The sequence below is a fragment of the Artibeus jamaicensis genome, unplaced genomic scaffold (assembly GCF_021234435.1).
Source record: "Artibeus jamaicensis isolate MK-2021 breed Jamaican fruit bat unplaced genomic scaffold, CSHL_Jam_final scaffold_1689, whole genome shotgun sequence".
NCBI classification, from domain to species: Eukaryota; Metazoa; Chordata; class Mammalia; order Chiroptera; family Phyllostomidae; genus Artibeus; species Artibeus jamaicensis.
In genome coordinates, this window is record NW_026522029.1 from 9,071,350 (window position 1) to 9,087,941 (window position 16,592).

General features: G+C 44.3%; 1 protein-coding gene across 2 annotated transcripts in view; it reads left to right on the top strand.

The window, feature by feature from the left end:
• The window catches only part of VAV3 (vav guanine nucleotide exchange factor 3), a 263,731-nt gene that overhangs the window by 229,006 nt on the left and 18,133 nt on the right, over positions 1–16,592 (top strand). For both annotated transcript variants that reach the window (XM_053655908.1, XM_037152417.2), the window contains exons 21-24: positions 7,418–7,483; positions 10,135–10,169; positions 10,675–10,791; positions 11,361–11,448. In XM_053655908.1, coding sequence (XP_053511883.1) covers positions 7,418–7,483; positions 10,135–10,169; positions 10,675–10,791; positions 11,361–11,448 — 306 coding nt within the window. The remainder of the gene's footprint in view (positions 1–7,417; positions 7,484–10,134; positions 10,170–10,674; positions 10,792–11,360; positions 11,449–16,592) is intronic.

Consider the following 16,592-nt stretch of genomic DNA (forward strand, 5'->3'; position numbering starts at 1 on the left):
CTATGTGCAGGTTGGCTTTTGCTTGCTGAGTTGTTTTTCTTTTTCCTTTCATCAAAGGCATGCTCCTGTTTACTTCACTGGAAAAACAAGTGTAAGCTTGTGATTTAGGATTGCATCATTCGCAATATCTTACCCTGTGAGAATTTGGAGAAAAGGCCTCAAGACACGCCTAACTAGGGGGCCCCCTTCCCTGCAGGGGAAATCCAGGCACCTCCCAGAATACATTTTTGGATACTAAGAAACATGTTTTACAAAGTTGCATTCTGCTGTTATAGTCATTGCAGAACTAGTAAGTGTAGAAATACAACTTATGGCTTTTTGGGAGGTTTTTGCTTCATGTGTGCTTCACAACTTCTAATTTTTTTTAGAGTTTTTCACACTTGCGGCTGCCAAAACTTCAGAGATGTAGTCAACACAAACAATTTCATGTGCATTGGAAAAACCTTCCAATATCATCAAGGGATTTGTCCTGTATTTTGATGACTTGATACAATTATAAATCCTTATGAACTGATGATAAATTTCATTCCAAAGATCCTAGACTGAGATGTGAGCGGGCGTTTTTGTTGTTGTTTTTTGTTTGTTTGTTTGTTTCTTTTTTTTTTTTTTTAGTTATCCAGAATTCTAAGTCCATGACAACCACTTACCTACAAACGAGCTATACAAGGGCTAGGAATGTCATATGGTGGTTTGAGAAACCTCACAAGTATTTATTGTTTTATACACTGGATGAAAGTTTAAGGTCCTCCTGTCCTCTGACTGAGAAATGATCAAGGCTCGTGGCTCGGGGTTCTGTTCTTCCGTGTGTGCTTGAGTGTTGTGGAGCTCGTCGTGATGAGCAGTCAGCGCGACCAAATGCAGTTGTGCTCGGCTGGTTTCCCCGTGACCGCTGGGGGACAGTGCCGAACTCACTGACCACTGAAGAAGCGGCTGTGCTGAAAGAACGCGCCTCCTTGCAGGAAGGCACCTGGGCGTCGGAGGTAAAGGAGCCAACTGTCTGGAATGCAGTGTTTCCCGTGCGGGTGGAAGTTCTAGGACAGCGTCTGCTACTTGTGGCTCAGCAAACTCGCCTAAATGTAAGGACACTGGTGGGATTATGTGCAGGATTGGGCGTTTCTGTTTTAATCAATACAGTGATAGGCCTGCTAAAAAATGAGAATTCAAAGGTGAGAAAAGGTCAGTTGAGAACAATGAAAAAGCGATATTGCGGGGGAAAATGGAAAAGAGGCATTTTCCATGTTTACCCAGTGTTTTCACTCGTGTGAATTCTCGGGTCCTGGTTGCCCTGGGGAGGCACGCGTGGCGGATCTTGTCGTTCTCGTTGGCTGTCGAGACTTGTCTGAGGCTGCACCGTTTTCCACAGCAGAGCTGGGAGTAGAATGAGCAGCGCTGGTGCCACTCCCTGCTCTGTCACACGGCCTTTCTGTGCCCACCACGAGCCAGCACCGGCACGTGTGACCGATGGCGATGGGTGGGTGCGGCGTGGCTGCTGCACGGTCATGAGTCACTCTTTGCCAAAGGCCAGGAGCGGACAGGGTCTTCGTCCTGGTCTTCTGCCCTTTTCTAGCCCTTTGGTTCTACTGCATGTGCTCACAAAGCCTGTCAGGGCCATTTCAAAACTAGTGCTTGCGACATGCTGTCTACTTACCCACCCATCCCTCCAATCAGTAAACTAATTTGTTTATCTGTCTGTATCCCTGTAATTCACACCACCCTGCATGAAGAGACAGCGTGTTCTTCCTACACCAGTTCTGTCTCCCTTTTCACAAAGTTAGGAGCCAAACAAGGTCATGGTTAAGATTTTTGCAGGATAGTCTCTTTAAGCCATCCTTGTCTATAGGTTTAAAAAAATGCATTTTTTTGCTCCGCCATCCTAGCCTACATTAATATTTTTCCTTGTACAGGTAGATTATAAATATCATTTCTACTAGCATATTTAAAATAGTTTTAATTCATTACGATTCACTGTGGATTCTTAGGGAGGAAAAATGAAAAATAGTTACAACCTGAGGTCAGTTAGAAATAATTAAGTGTCTGCGTATGCATTTATATTGATGATGTTCAGGAATTTCAGGGAAAGTTGTCGATAATTGTCGTTTGATACATTTCTCTACAGGAATCAATTTTCTCTTTTAAAAATGACACCATTATTTTATGAATTAAAATTTAATGTTATTTTGCTTCATGTATGTTCCAGTGTCCTTACTGGGAATTATAAAGGTGCGTCTTTTCTTACCATATATGGCCCATAACCCAGTTTCTCAGGATCTTTCCAAAGAAAATAATCTCACAGGAATGTTTCAACCTATACTGTCAGATTTGACAAAAGTCCCATCACGTACTACAGGGAATGTCCTGCAGAATAAACACATGAAAAAATAGCACCAGAGTGTACAAGAGATGACATGTCACTGTGGAAGAGGACTGTTTCCAAGTTGACCTTGACGTGGCTAAGGGACTCGCGAGAACACATACCAGACAGGAGGAGGGCTGAGAGCAGGCCCCTATCCCTGGCACTTGAACAGGCATAAAAGGAATGCCAAGGTGATTATCTGACCCAGAATAAAATGGCCATCCAGGCAGGCAAAGGAGAAGGACATTCAGCTGTGTGTCTCTCATCGAGGTTAGTAGAAATGTCACAGAGAGATCAAAACATCAAATGCACAAAACCACTGGCTTTGAAAATGGTGTATTTGCAGCTCAAGTCTGCTGTGCTGGCTGGGCGAAGGGGTTGACAGCTACTCCCCCCACTGGTATTAATGAATTATCAGTGTGCACCCCCCCACCCCACACACTCTGCTTCCCAACGCCGAGGTACGGCTCGTCCCTGAGCGAAGAGAAGATCACTGAACGCAGCACGTCATCTCAGAGCCACGGCCAACATCTCCCAGGAATTCGGGAGGAAGTGTAACTTTATTCATCTGTTAAGCTCTGTTAAATGGTCCCTCACCTCTTGTCTTCTAAAGGGATGTCTGCGACCATTAAGGAAACGTAACCTGCACTTCCAGGGTATTTTGTGAAGGAAAAAGCAGTTTGACCTTGGGCGTCGGCTGGCTTAGTGAAAGGTCCCCTCCTGCGAGCCCTCCAATAGTGTCCTTGAAACGCAGTGATGCAGCACAAAATGGTGTTCTACGCAGTTGCTGGGTGTCCTGGTTTACTCCCGAGAGACCCCATTTACCCCTTGCCTCCTGGCGTAGTTATTAATCGTGGCCCCCTTGCTCTCAAAAGCTCTGGCTTGGTTAGGAGATTACATGGTCCCCCTAGTTTTAGGACACTTATTATACAGCCATGGCGACCACTTTCTGTGTTGTCCAGGGCAGTTTCCGTCCCCACTGCTGCCTTTCAGGTCAAAGCCTTAGTTCTACGCAGGAAGAACTAAGGTGGCTGTGTCCAGACACCTTCAGAAATGAAAAGATTCATTAATGGCCCTGGCCGGTGTGGCTCAGTTGGTTGGAGCGTCGTCCCGTAAGCCGGAAGGTCATGGGTTTGATTCCCAGTCAGGGCACGTGCCTGGGTCTGGGTTCAGCCCCTGGTTGGGGTGTGTATGAGAGGCAGTCAATTTCTCTCTCGCGTCGATGTTTCTCCCCCTCCCTCTCCCTCCTTCCCTGTCTCTAAAGTCAGTAAGCATATCCTTGGGTGAGGATAAAATATACATAAACATAAATAAAGTCATTAAAAAATTCATTAACTTGTCTCTTACACTTCATTCTCTGGGTCCTCCCCTCCTTTCTCTCTGTTTTGGGCATTACATTCTGCGACACACACTCCTTATACAAATGTCAGGAGTAGCCTCGCAGGACCACTGTAAGACTCTGTTCATTTAGAAGCGGGCAGCTGAATGCTTCTCCTTGCTCGTCTGTGTACAAAGTGCAATATATTTTATTCTTTCCAGTGGAAAGGAAGTCGAGGTCCCACTACTCATTGACATGGGACCGTGAAATTGAGCAATGCCTCAAATTATAAACATTTACTGAGTCATTACTGTGCGCCAGGCATTCTGTTACTGAAGAAAAAATGACTGAGGTGTTAGTCTTGGAGCTCATGACCTAGTAAAGGCAGAGACCACGTCGAGCAATAATTTTATGTGGCATCTGTCCTGCTGATGGCATGGGCAGCGGGCGAACAGGGTGACGTGAAGTCTGGATCTGCGGGTTGGGGAAGGTTGTGCAGAGAGGTCACAGAGGAGGTGACATGGGGACCGAGTTTAGAGGGAGGAATGAAAGCATCCATTTGTGTGAGGGATCCTGTGCCCACTGCGTTCTGAGGGAATGGCTGCCATTACTTTGGCCAACAGGCGCTGTCCCCAAATGTTGCCGTTGCTCTCAAACGCTGCCTTCCGTAGGGGAAGACCTTTAGTTCTCTCTCTGATGAAGGTCATTCTTACAATAGCCATCATGCGTCAATTTGCTGATGCATCTTCAAAGAGAGTTTTGAAAGTCCAGCTCTCTCCTCGGCCGGGAGGCGAATCAGACCTCCTGGGCGCACTCTCCCTGGTCTCTTTTACTCATCTGGAGACTGTCGCCCTTGCTTCCAGGAGGTGGCTCCCACCCACACCCCCTTCTCTTTCACGTAGGTGGTATTGCAGCGCCTATGTGTATATAAAGGTCCAGCGAGTCGTATGGTCCCCAAATGTCATGCTTACTTAACCCTATCTCGGTGTCGTGCTTAAAACAAGACACCGTAAGGACTCAGCGAACGAAGGAAACCCTCCACCGTGTCCCTGTGGTCTGGGCGCTGTCTTCACGCCTCAGTCTGATTTCCTCCCCTCGGCTTCCTCCCTGCCTCCAGTGACACCGATTTCTGTGTTCTGTTTCCCTCTCCTTCCCCTGCATTTTCTCCCGTGACAGTGTCACTCTCGTGATTTTACGTTCCCCTCCGTGCAGCGCCATCTAATCCATGGTATCGCTTTGGATGGATTCAATAATCACCTCCAGCCCAACTGCCCCTCCCCCACTTTTAACTCCCTTAGTCTCCTCCTCCCAGGTCTAGTCCACAGGCAAGTCCCAGACCCTGCAGCGAAAGAGTGTCCCTCGCACCTTCGCCACCTCCTGTCCTCTTACTGCTATACGGTTCTCTGGTGGCTTTCTCACCTGCCAGGTTACACCCGTCTGTCAGCCAGCGCGCACATTGATGACAGTTTAATGCTTCTAGAATGCAGAGCCCCCGGCTGAAATCCCGTCACCAGTGATCCATGTGGACACCACAGTCACGCTGGCTGGCTCCTTGCTGCCTTTCCGCTCTCTTGTCCACTGTCCTGTTTCCCTTGTAGAGAGAAGCAGCGCAGAGCTCTGAGGGTATGACGTCTGGACTTGAGTGTTGCTTCTGTCGCTGCTGGTTCTGTGGTCGTAGGCAAGTCATTTTCCTGTGAGTGAGAGCTGATCATAGTTTGACCTAAGGAATGGGGACAGTGGCTCAACCTACCACAGAGAATCACTGTAAGGACCCAACGAAGAAAGGGTTCAGTAGCTGTTAGCCATTAATAGATTCCATTTCAAGGGAAATATTGGTGTTTTCTACGCACGTCCTATACTTTCCTACCCCTGTGCTTTCCTCGTGCTAACTTTGGATTCTGGAATGTTCTCCCTTATCCATTTGTATTCATGTAAATCTTACACATCACATTCACGTGCTTTATGTAGCTCTTTGTGTAGCTTTCAGGCATCCTCACCCCCCCCCCCCCCGGCCACGCTCAGTCCAGCTCTTTGATTCACGTGCCTCCCCATCCCCTCAAACAGTGGCTAGTTTGATCTCTGCCTTGTATGATAATGATGTGTATGCATATATTTGCCCTGAAAATACAGGGGAAAACAGGAACTGTTTGGGTGAATATGTGTATTTTCCTTAGCGTCTAAATCAAACTAATATTAGAACTGTGTTTGTTGAGTGAATGAATGATTACTCCACTTGCTTACTTACGTTTGTCCTGATACTCAGGATAAACCTTGACAAGATTGATACCATCTCTTTGCCTAATCATTTCCTCGATCCCCCTCTCCGCCTGAACCCCTCCCCTGCCTCCCCCCCAGCCTCCTCCCTGCCACTGACCCTCCCCACTCACCCGATACTCTCTTCTTCACTCTCTTTTCCACTCCCCTCCCCTCTTCTTCTCATCTCTTTCTACAGAGTTTTCTTCCTTTCTGGATTTCTACCTTCTCATGTTTCCTCTGCACACTCATAGCTGAGCCCTGTGGGCACAGAGGGGTACTGCTTCTGAGAGGAGAAGTTTTCTGGCCATTTGGTCTTCTTTGGTCAAAAACGATAGGGCACGCAGCATCCCGTCAGAGTGCCGTGGCTCATCCCAGGCTCTGGGAAACAAGCCGTTGTTCAATGGCAAATACAAGTAAGCCCCGTTCCCCGTGAGAGGTCATGTCACAAGAACTTTCTGATTATTCATCTGGATGATTGTAGTGTATTTTGAGGGTGGTTTGTCTTTCTGAAAAAAGGGGAACAATTTTAGGGTTAGTGTCATGAGGTTTTTAAAAGGGGAATTTGACTAAGGGTCTCCAAGAATAAATTCTTAAATAAGTTTTTGTCTATTTTATGCTTGTCTTTTCTTTATTCTGCTAATTTCTCCCCCCTACCCCACCTTTTTTTCTTATTTGCAATACTATTCCGACTTACGGTCACCTCCTCCAACATCTTAACTGTTCTCCTCCCTTAATCCAGGGGTGTCAAACTCATTGTCACCACAGGCCACATCAGCCTCGTGGTTGCCTTCAAAGGGCCGGATGTAATTTTAGGACTGTGTACATGTGACTCCTCCTCGACTAGGGGCAAAGGGCTCAGGGGTGCCTCGGGGTAGAAACAAGGTGCCGGGCCGGGTCAAACCAGGTGGAGGGCCGGACTCAGCCCGCGGGCCTTGTGTCTGCCACCTGTGTCTTAGTCAGTATTCTGTTCCTTTTTTCTAAATCTGAAAAGCATTAAAAAATCACATTCTGTTATGTTTGCTATTTCTACACATCTTGAAATGTTTCTTGGAGGAATGTTCTTATGAGTTCTTTTAGTGACACCAATGGTAACCATGTAAATCAAACTCCTAATTAATTATGGAGCCTACACAAAACCAGTCTGATCTACTTGTATTAATGAATGTAAAGCTGAAAAAACAGAGTATTGCTTATTGTCTCTGTGTGGGACTGAGGGACACAAAGTTAACAAAATTGAGTGGTAGGTGGGAAAGTCAAACTTGAATTCTTACCTTATAATCTGAATCCCATTGTGATCGAAGACCACGTGGTGAGTTTAACAACTTTGAAACTTCTCTCCCCCTGCTTCCCTCTCTGAGCCCTCGAGGGTCAGCCGGCTGGGACGGGGCGGTCGTTCCAAGGGTCCTACGTGCTGACCCTGTGTGCATAGTATCATGGGACTACCATTCGTGGTAAGTTTGTCTCACATTGGCGTCTCTTTTCTAACTTAGGGTAGAAACTTAGCATCTGGAGAGGTCGGGTTCTTTCCGAGTGATGCCGTCAAGCCTTGCCCATGTGTAAGTATGATTATTTTATTTCTTACCTTTTGTTTTGGAGGCTGTAATTAATTGTGCAAGAATGTACAGTGGATACAGATCTGGTTGATTGTTAATTTCGTTAATACTTTCTGGAGTGATCATATTATTTCATGTTTAAATAGTATGGTCAATGTTATTAAAATTCCAAAATCATTGTGATTTGATTGTCAGAAAATATTTTTAAAAGTTAGGGGAATATAGGCAAGAGGGAAAAATTAATGCAGTAGAATTTACAAAATTAAATTGTCTTCAAGGTTCGTGAAAGAATAACCAAAGCTCCAGGTTAGATACCGAGTACAAATTTCTCTCTTCCCACTGAGGTGAGATGGTACGGTCTAATTCATTCCCTGGCATGCCGGGTTACGGAGAGAGATTGCACTTGAACTACCCAGTCTGAAAGCGTGCCAGAAAGAGTGGAAGTCGCAACGTGTTCAACCAAATCTTCAAATACATTTCATTGTGTTTTAGTTTTGTCATTACTGTTTCTTTAATGTTATTTTCTGAAAATGTCAAGCACACTAGGTAGATACAAGGAGAAGGAGTGAGTATTTATTCAAATATTACTATGGATGAAAATAACACATAACGTCTAGTGGTTTATGAGATTTATACATTTCTGTTTAGGGGTGACGTTATTTTATCTCCATACCTTGGTGTTCAGGGTGGATTTTCCTACAAAACTGTTAAAATCCTTGCCTCTATATAAATAAAATGGAGTATTTTTATGTCCATCTCTCCCAAAGTGCTGAGAGGTACAGATAGGAGCCTGGGGCTGAGGAGGAACGTGAATGAGACCACGCTGGCAGTCTGGTGACTGGAGGCGGAGCCCGCAGGCAGAGCCCTGAGCCACCGCCCAGGGCTAAGGTGGCGGTGCCTGTGCAGCCAGGGCCCCTTGGGGTGAGCAGGAAGAAAACTGTCCTGCAAAAGATAAGCCCGTCTTCCTCTTGGGTCTGGTCGGGAGGAAAAAACAAAGCACTTTTTTGTAAGAGTTTTTAACCTCAGATCCACAGTCAACCCAGGTGTGAGCCGGGATTCACACCAGCTTGGAGACCGAAGCAACTCTTAAGTGAAGGGTAGAAAGCGCACCTCTAACCATCCCATCTAACTTCCGTAAGATGTGCTACAGGAAGGAGCACATGTCTTCTATAGTTTATATGCCATAATCCCAGTGAAATATATGTTTTGAAACTATTCATCCATAGCAGAAGGTTCACCTCTAGCTATCATAAAGGCAGGAAAAGGCACTAGGGGAAAATGGTTAAAAATGAGAATACGTTCCAAGATGGGAGAGTATCCAGAAGGAAATGATCTGCGGTCTAAGAAATGTCTGCCCAGACAGGACCCAATCAGCCATGGAGGAAGTGGGGAGAGATTGACTCAGGAATGCGCACACATTTAAGACCATGGAGAGGCGAGGGAAGGCAGAAATAGTTTTCCCATCAAACTTCTGAGGCCATGTAGATCTTATTATCAAAACGGGAGTGTTGCAGATTGATTTCTATTTGTGAAAACAAAGAGACCTAAGAAAATATTTGAGGGATTTGAAGGGGTATAACTTCTAATATTATTTGTGATGTATCAGGATTTGACATCGGGGTTTTGTGTCAGGATGAAATTAGAAATGTAGGTCATTGATTCCAAATATTTACTTGTTGATAATTTTAGAGCTGTTCTGGACAGAAAGCTAATTTTTGGATATATAACTCTTAATCTGAAAGGACGGAAGAGTAACAGCCTATTATGAAAACAAACATATTCCCGTTGGCCAAACCGCTGAAATATGATCATTATTATTGTTAGAATGATGGCAACAAAATTTTTAATGACTGGATGGATGTAAACAAGGCCCAGGGATCCCATGGTGTGTATAACATGCAAAGACTTACATGATTCATGACAGATTTCTGCACCCAAGACAACCTGTCTGTATTCTTGGTCTTTTCTTAGCAGTTCGTCAACATTGTCCATCTCTGCACACTGTGTATTTTATTTGGTATTTTACAACTATTATTATGCCTGCATGGGCTTTGTTCATTTTCTAGTTTCCATAATCAACCAGAAGTTTCTTTCTTTATTAGCATAGAAGATGTAATATTCTTCTCTTTTGCAAAACTCTATAGGAGAAAAGGGGAAAGGAAATATTTTCCATGTCACTTCCAGGAAAAAAAGGTTTTCCAGGTGGTCACCTTCACCGGCCAGAGTTTAGAATTTGTGTTATTAAGTGTGTTATCAAGTAAGAGCCGATGTACAGTGTATATTGTTTGTGTCTTGGGAAAAGTCTCAAAGTCTTGGGAAAGCGGGGTGCTGTCTGGTTTTGCTAACATTTTCCTTTTAATTTGCTGCGATAGGATTAAAGTGCCTTGATAATAAATACCAAAAGTCTCCAATTCATATTTCTCCGGTTATCGCTCCCCTTGGAGGTGCAGTGGCAGTAAAATTAATGAAAGAATGAATTAAAGCGGGATGAATTATTCCCTACTTCTCCAACGTGCACTGTGATTCACCCTGTTTGAAATCGCCAGTGGATACTTCCTGGCTCCAGCGCTGAGTCAGCCGAACTGAATTAATGATTGATTTCTAAAAGCTTCCCTTAAGTAAACTTAATCTGTTTTTGCCTTTTCATATCCTAGGTGCCCAAACCAGTAGATTATTCTTGCCAGCCATGGTAAGTATTAAAAATGTTTCTGCAGCTAAGTGGAAATACCATACCCTCAGCTCCAGGACATCTAACATGTGGGGGCTAATCCACATTCCATTTCCATTTGGTGGACCGAGGTGTTTTCAGATGCAACAGAATACCCTAATGAATTGATGTATTGCTGACGTTTCCACGAGTTTATCAGAGTGGCGTGTGCGGGCACATGCACGTGCTCTGGACTGTGGATTTAAAGTCTGCAGTGGCCACAGACAGGAATGGACCTAAGCATATACGCATCTTGGGTTAAGCATTGTTCACTTTACTCTGGTGAGCTGGGTAGAACATCTGTGCTTGAAAGAATTTAAGGACGTTTCTCCGCATTATTTTTTTAAAAAGTAATGTAGTTAGTTGGTCCAGCAGCCAAAAGAGCTCCAATCTGCCACTAAATTAAAATCCCGACAGATGCTTATTTTTAGCCCCTGTTCTCTTCCACGTACGTCATGCAACTGTCCTGTGTGATTGTTTCTTACAGGTATGCCGGTGCTATGGAGAGATTGCAGGCGGAGACCGAACTTATTAACAGGGTCAACAGTACTTACCTGGTGAGGCACCGGACCAAAGAGTCAGGAGAATATGCAATTAGCATTAAGTAAGTAGGAGGAGGACTTTTACAGAAATAGATTTCCTGTTTGCACAGTGGCACAGACCACCCGACACATACAACACCCAAGTGGGAAACCAAGGTTCTAATTACAGGGGAAATGAGGCTTCTAGCAAGACAGTTCATTAGTACTTAAAATATCTGTTAGAAAACCAGTATTAAGTGTTATAGGCTGCTAATTGGCATAGTAGATCTCTTTCATAACATTGTATTTTGGTGACTTGGTGTGTGTTATATGTTTAATAAATTCTAAGAGTATAAATTACTAGATTTTGTTTTATTTTGTTTTTCTGTATTCTCCAGTGGAACTTACTAAATGAATGGGGCACAGTGGTTGGTCAAATGTAATGTCCCTTCCCACTTCAGATATTGGTTGTATCTTCAGCCAATCTAGTAAATATATTTTGTTAATTAGCTGTCACCAGTGTATTGGCATAGGTATATATTTTGTCTTTTGAATTAATTCCTGTAACGTTATTGGGGCAGGCCCTCCAGTAATTATTGATTTCTACTGATTAAAAACACATTTATATTCATAAGTTATTCATTGCCCACAGGTACAATAATGAAGCAAAGCACATCAAGATTGTAGCCAGAGATGGCTTATTTCACATTGCAGAAAATAGAAAATTTAAAAGTTTAATGGTAAGCATTGATTAGTTCTTTTCAATCTGTGGTCTTTATTTTTCTCTTATTAGAAAGGTCAGTTTAATTCTATAGTTTCATGGAAATTCTGCTCACTGAAAAGTTGTTTAAAGAAAATCATACTATACATTTGTAGCAGATCCTGAAAATTCCAGTTTCAAGACTGTCAGTAGTTTTATATTGACCTAGTCATGATTTTCATTGTAAGTGAAGTTTGAAAGTTTTATTATAAGTTTTAAAAGATTTCACTTACTTATTTTTAGAGAGACAGGAAAGGAGGGACAAAGAGAGGGAGAGAAACATTGATGTGAGAGAGAGGCGTTGATCGACTGTTTTTTGTACACACCCCAACCCGGGACTGAACCCACAGCCCAGGCATTTATTTGCCTTGACCAGGAATTGAACCAGCAACCTTCCGCTTTGCAGGATGATGCCCGACCAACTGAGCCAGACTGGTCAGGGCAAGTTGGCAAGTTGTAGTGAATATTTCAGAGTCTACACTATTAATGACTCAAAGTAATAGGCGAATTCAAATGCAGCTGACTCTCAGTTATCTGCAAGTTTTGCCTTGTGTTTGATGATAACCCAGCGAATATTTAATGTGCGTCTCTGCCTTCCTCTCCCTTCCTCTGCCTCTGTCTCCTCATTCAGGTGGAGGAAGGTACTTAAAATGATGACATAAAAGCTGCAATTGTAATTGGTAAAACACTCCTTACATTCAGGCTTGAATGTTGCATACAAAATGCAATATAATGTCACATAGAAAAATTTTTTTGCTATTTCATAAATTATCCGTGTTCTTCTTCATTACCTTGCACAATTCAACCTTAACAAGGCAATATTTTTACCACACAACAATCCATAGGAACTTTATATTTAAATAGAAATAGTATATTGTTACCATGGAAAAAAAGGTTGCTTTTGCTTTACACAAAGAAAGATTATTTTATTAATTTTAACAATTTAAATAATTACTAGAATGGTTTGCATGACACAGCTATAACCTGGCAGCCAAGGAGAGTGGACTGGAATGCGCATGTGTGAACAATGATGCCTTCACTGTACTAGTCAGTGGGGGTGGTAGACACTGTTGAGTGAGCATGTGGACTGTGTGGTTGTCACATTCAAAATGACTGAGTGAGTAGAGCAACGAATCTGCATCAGATTTTGCGTTAAGCTTACACATTCCTCTGTGGAAACTATTCGGGTGATTTAGAAGGTCACAGCTGTGGGCAACTGGTGATTGGCAGCTTCATCACGAAAATGTGGCTGCTCACGCATCACATCTTGTGCACAGTTTTTTTGAGAAACATCAAATCACCCAAGGAACTCAGCCTCTCTACAGCCCAGATTTGGCACCCTGTGACTTCTGGCTTTTCCCAAACTCAAATCATCTCTGAAAGGGAAGAGGTTTCCGATTTCACAGCACTGATGAGATTCAGAAAAATACAACCAGGCAGCTGATGGCGTTTGGGAGAACTGTGTGAGGTCCCAAGGTGCCTACTTTGAAGGGGACTGAAGTGTCATTTCCTGTGTACCATGTTTCTTATATCTTCTTCCATAAATGGCATATTAAATGGCTTGATATTTTGTGGACTTTGTTAACTTTATGTATAAACAATGCGTATCTCTCGTTATACTGCATATGCATTGCTCATAGTAAAAGGGTTCATATTTCCTTAAAAGTGGTCTCAAGTCTGTTTGTCAAATTTGAGAGAGTTTCCTTAGATAATAAAGAATTTGGACACAGGACGTAAGATGCATTTGCAGTGCTCTGCTGAGCACTCTGAGAACATCAGGAAGAACCACTCATCGATTGAACCATCAATCAAGTGACACATAACTGCAGCCTTCCGGAAAGCATCTCAAAGCAGTTTGCAGATGTTAACATCAAAGTTAAACTGAGAGCAAGAGAGCCTTACAAAATGAGCTGGCAAGAAAGCCTTATCTGAAAACTTGGAACCACTTCAGGACTCGGTGTTTTTAAGGAAATGAAGCATCCCAGGTTGAAAGAAAAGTAAGAAAGCTCTCTGGACATGAATATCACATTCCCCATCCAGAGGCGAAGGCTGGGCAGCAAGATCACATCCTGGAAAACGTAAACTCGGTCAAACTGGGGGCAGAGATGCAGGCATCCTGGCTGCGGGCAGTGACTTACCTTCCGTGGGAACAGAGAGACCTGTACCTGAGCTTCTTCCTGACGTGAAAGCCTAGGGGGGCAGGTGGCAAAGGGATGTGCAAATAATGAGCGACAGCCCCGGCTGAGACCTGATCAAAGCCTGCAAGGGGTGGGGGTCTCCTCTTTACCACAAGGCCCCCTAGCTTGAGTTTGCACCCGTAGGACTTCTGCAGATGGTAATGAGGCTGCTGCGCGATTTCCCAGCTCAGAGGAGGCTTCAAAAAAAATTGCATCAGGCCAAAGATGGCTTCCCGACTTGTCAACTTGGAAAGCAACAGAAAGAACTCCCTTCAGAGAAGACAGGCAGAGAGGATGATAGGTATCGTTGCTGGGAAGGGCCAACCAATTCAGCTTTGGGTCACCTGGGTTCAGCTGAAGAAAGTCCTGTAGGAGCCAGTCATCTCTGCAGCCACCGGATGAGTGGAGGTGGATCCTTGGTTGCTCTCTGCATAAGAAGCAACGGAGACCCAGAATTCAAATAATTTGTACCAGAGAGCAATGAAGGTTTCTGCAGTGATGTTCTGGAAAGGGAATTAAAAGTGCTTGTCGCACTAAAATGAGCTACCCTTATATGGTCGGTGTAAAGAATCAGAAAGGCCACCACCAGAGACCCAAGCCTATTATTTTTTCCCGGGGATCTTCCCCAAGGAAGCGCACAGCACAGTAGGGTTAAGGGAGGGGATTAAACATCAATAGCAGCCCTGGTGTGGCTCAGTGGGTTAAGCACCAACCGCAGACTGAAAGGTCGCTGGTTCAATTCCTGGTCAGGGCACATGCCTGGGTGGCAGACCAGGTCCCTGTTTGGGGGTGTGCATTCATAGGCATGACTACTTTTCAGCCAACGACAGACCTCGTGTATGATGGAGGTCCCATAACATTACAATGGAGCTGAAGAAGTCCTGTCACCTAGTGATGTGGCAGCCACCCTCACGTCCTAGTGCAGCCGACGACTCAGGGGTCTGGTGGTGCAGGTGCAAAGAAACTGCTGTGCTGCTGGTCGTATAAAAAGGATGGTGCATGCACGGTAGTCGGTAATGACGAGGGACAACTGTGTTACTAGTTCAAGTACGCACTGTACTTTTAATCATTATTTTAGAGTGCACGCTTTCTCCTTATTGAAAAAAGAGAAGTTGGCTGTACACCGGGCGCTGGGTGGCGCTGGGTTGCGCCGGCACAGCCTCTGGCACAGAGCCTCTTGCTGGCATCCTGGCCTTGTGCATGATTTGATCTCACGGTGGCGCCTGCGCATTGGCGTCATGAAATCGCCCGAAGGATGCATTTCTGAGAACATGTCCGTCATTAAGTGACTCATGACCGTAACTGTAAGAGAAAAGGAAGATAAGCAACTGGAAATCTCAGCCCTAGAAAAATACCTTTGCCAGGTGTCCCAGATGGCTGGGAGAAGGGACGACACATGACAAGATAGCTGCACTCGTCTGGAGCTGCCCCGGCACCGCAGTTCTGTTCATTTGTTTTACATTGAGTCCTTCCTGTGTGAAATCACTGGGTTTTTGCAGAATTCAGAAAGTACTATGCACTTCCTCAGATGCTCTTTAATTACTACATACATTCATCTGTGCCAAGACTCTCCCCATGGTGCTGTCCTGTGGACCTAAACTAGGAAATACTACGCCAGGGGGGACGGCTCCTGTCAGTAACCAGCCCCTTTGGAAGGGGGTAACAGGTCCATCAATTTGGCTGCGCCGGGGGCCTCTCTGGGCCAGGATCACCCAGCTTCGAGGAGTGTCCCTTTCTCACGTTCCTGTCCAGTAGCCCGGTTCCCATCGTAAGCAGGGTCTGTGGTTTGGAGTGGTCGTTTCTTCAGAATAGTTCGCCGTCTGCCCATCTTTGGTGGTAGAGTTATATTCTCCTACCTGTGAAACTCCTTAGGGCCTGGAGTTAAATTCTAATTTGGAAAGGATGTGGAACAGAGGCAGACTCCAGGACGCGTTTTACATCAGCCAGTTCCTCAGAGGGAAGATAGGCCTTGGGTGGTCGAGACGACCTTTTTCCCCCTCGGGCTTCTTCCTTAACGTGGTGAATCAAAAATTGGTGTTTTTTCTAGTCAGGAAATTCAAATTCTAAATGAATTTCTGCATCCAGATGACAAGACATTAAGTTCGTTCTAATTGTCATGTATACCACACAATTCGTGTGCAGATGCTGTCTATAACTCATCTCCACTGCCTGTTGCCTTGGAAACCGGAATGGCTGGCGCTCATTATTTTTTGGAGTGACTTGAATTGCTGGTACCTCTGTGTCAGTGGGAGATAAAGGGAGCTGAGCCATTGCTGCTGTTTAGAGTCTTACTTACTTGTAGTTCCTGAAGGTCCGTGGCCACTAAAGCAGGGGTGGATTAGACTAAAATACGGGAAGCACAGCAGCATCCATTGGAAAGATGGACGGTGGCACCATTTAATTCTGCCTCGTTAGAATCGTGAAGGAAGATTTTCCCTCAGAAGACTGTAAAAATGGAACTGAAACCTACCGCATGCGTAGTGAAGTGGTAAAGAAGTGTTTTGCAGCTTATTCGTTCATAGCATCCCAGGGCTTCTAGACAAGTTTGCAAAAACTTGGATTCATACTAATTCACAATACCCATAAAATTCGTATTAACTATAACAAGCTTATGCAGAAGTTCAAAGTTACGGGCTTATTCCTTTCAGGTTTGTTTTTGTATTTTTACTAAGGAAGATATCTTGCTCCAGTGAAGGAACATTCCTAAGAGAACAGCTCTCGATACTGTTGTCATTGTCACGATGGACACAAGTGCACAGCTCTTTTGGGGACCTTACCAAATGTTCCCTTTCATTGAAAAGTTTTTATGTAGTAGTGTTGGTCTCTAGAACTTAACTCCGAACCTTGCCTTTGCAAACCATGTTAAAAAAATAACTAAAATACAAATGCCTTATTCTGATCATTCAAACCATTTTGAGGATATATGCATTTCTATCTGGTATTTTGT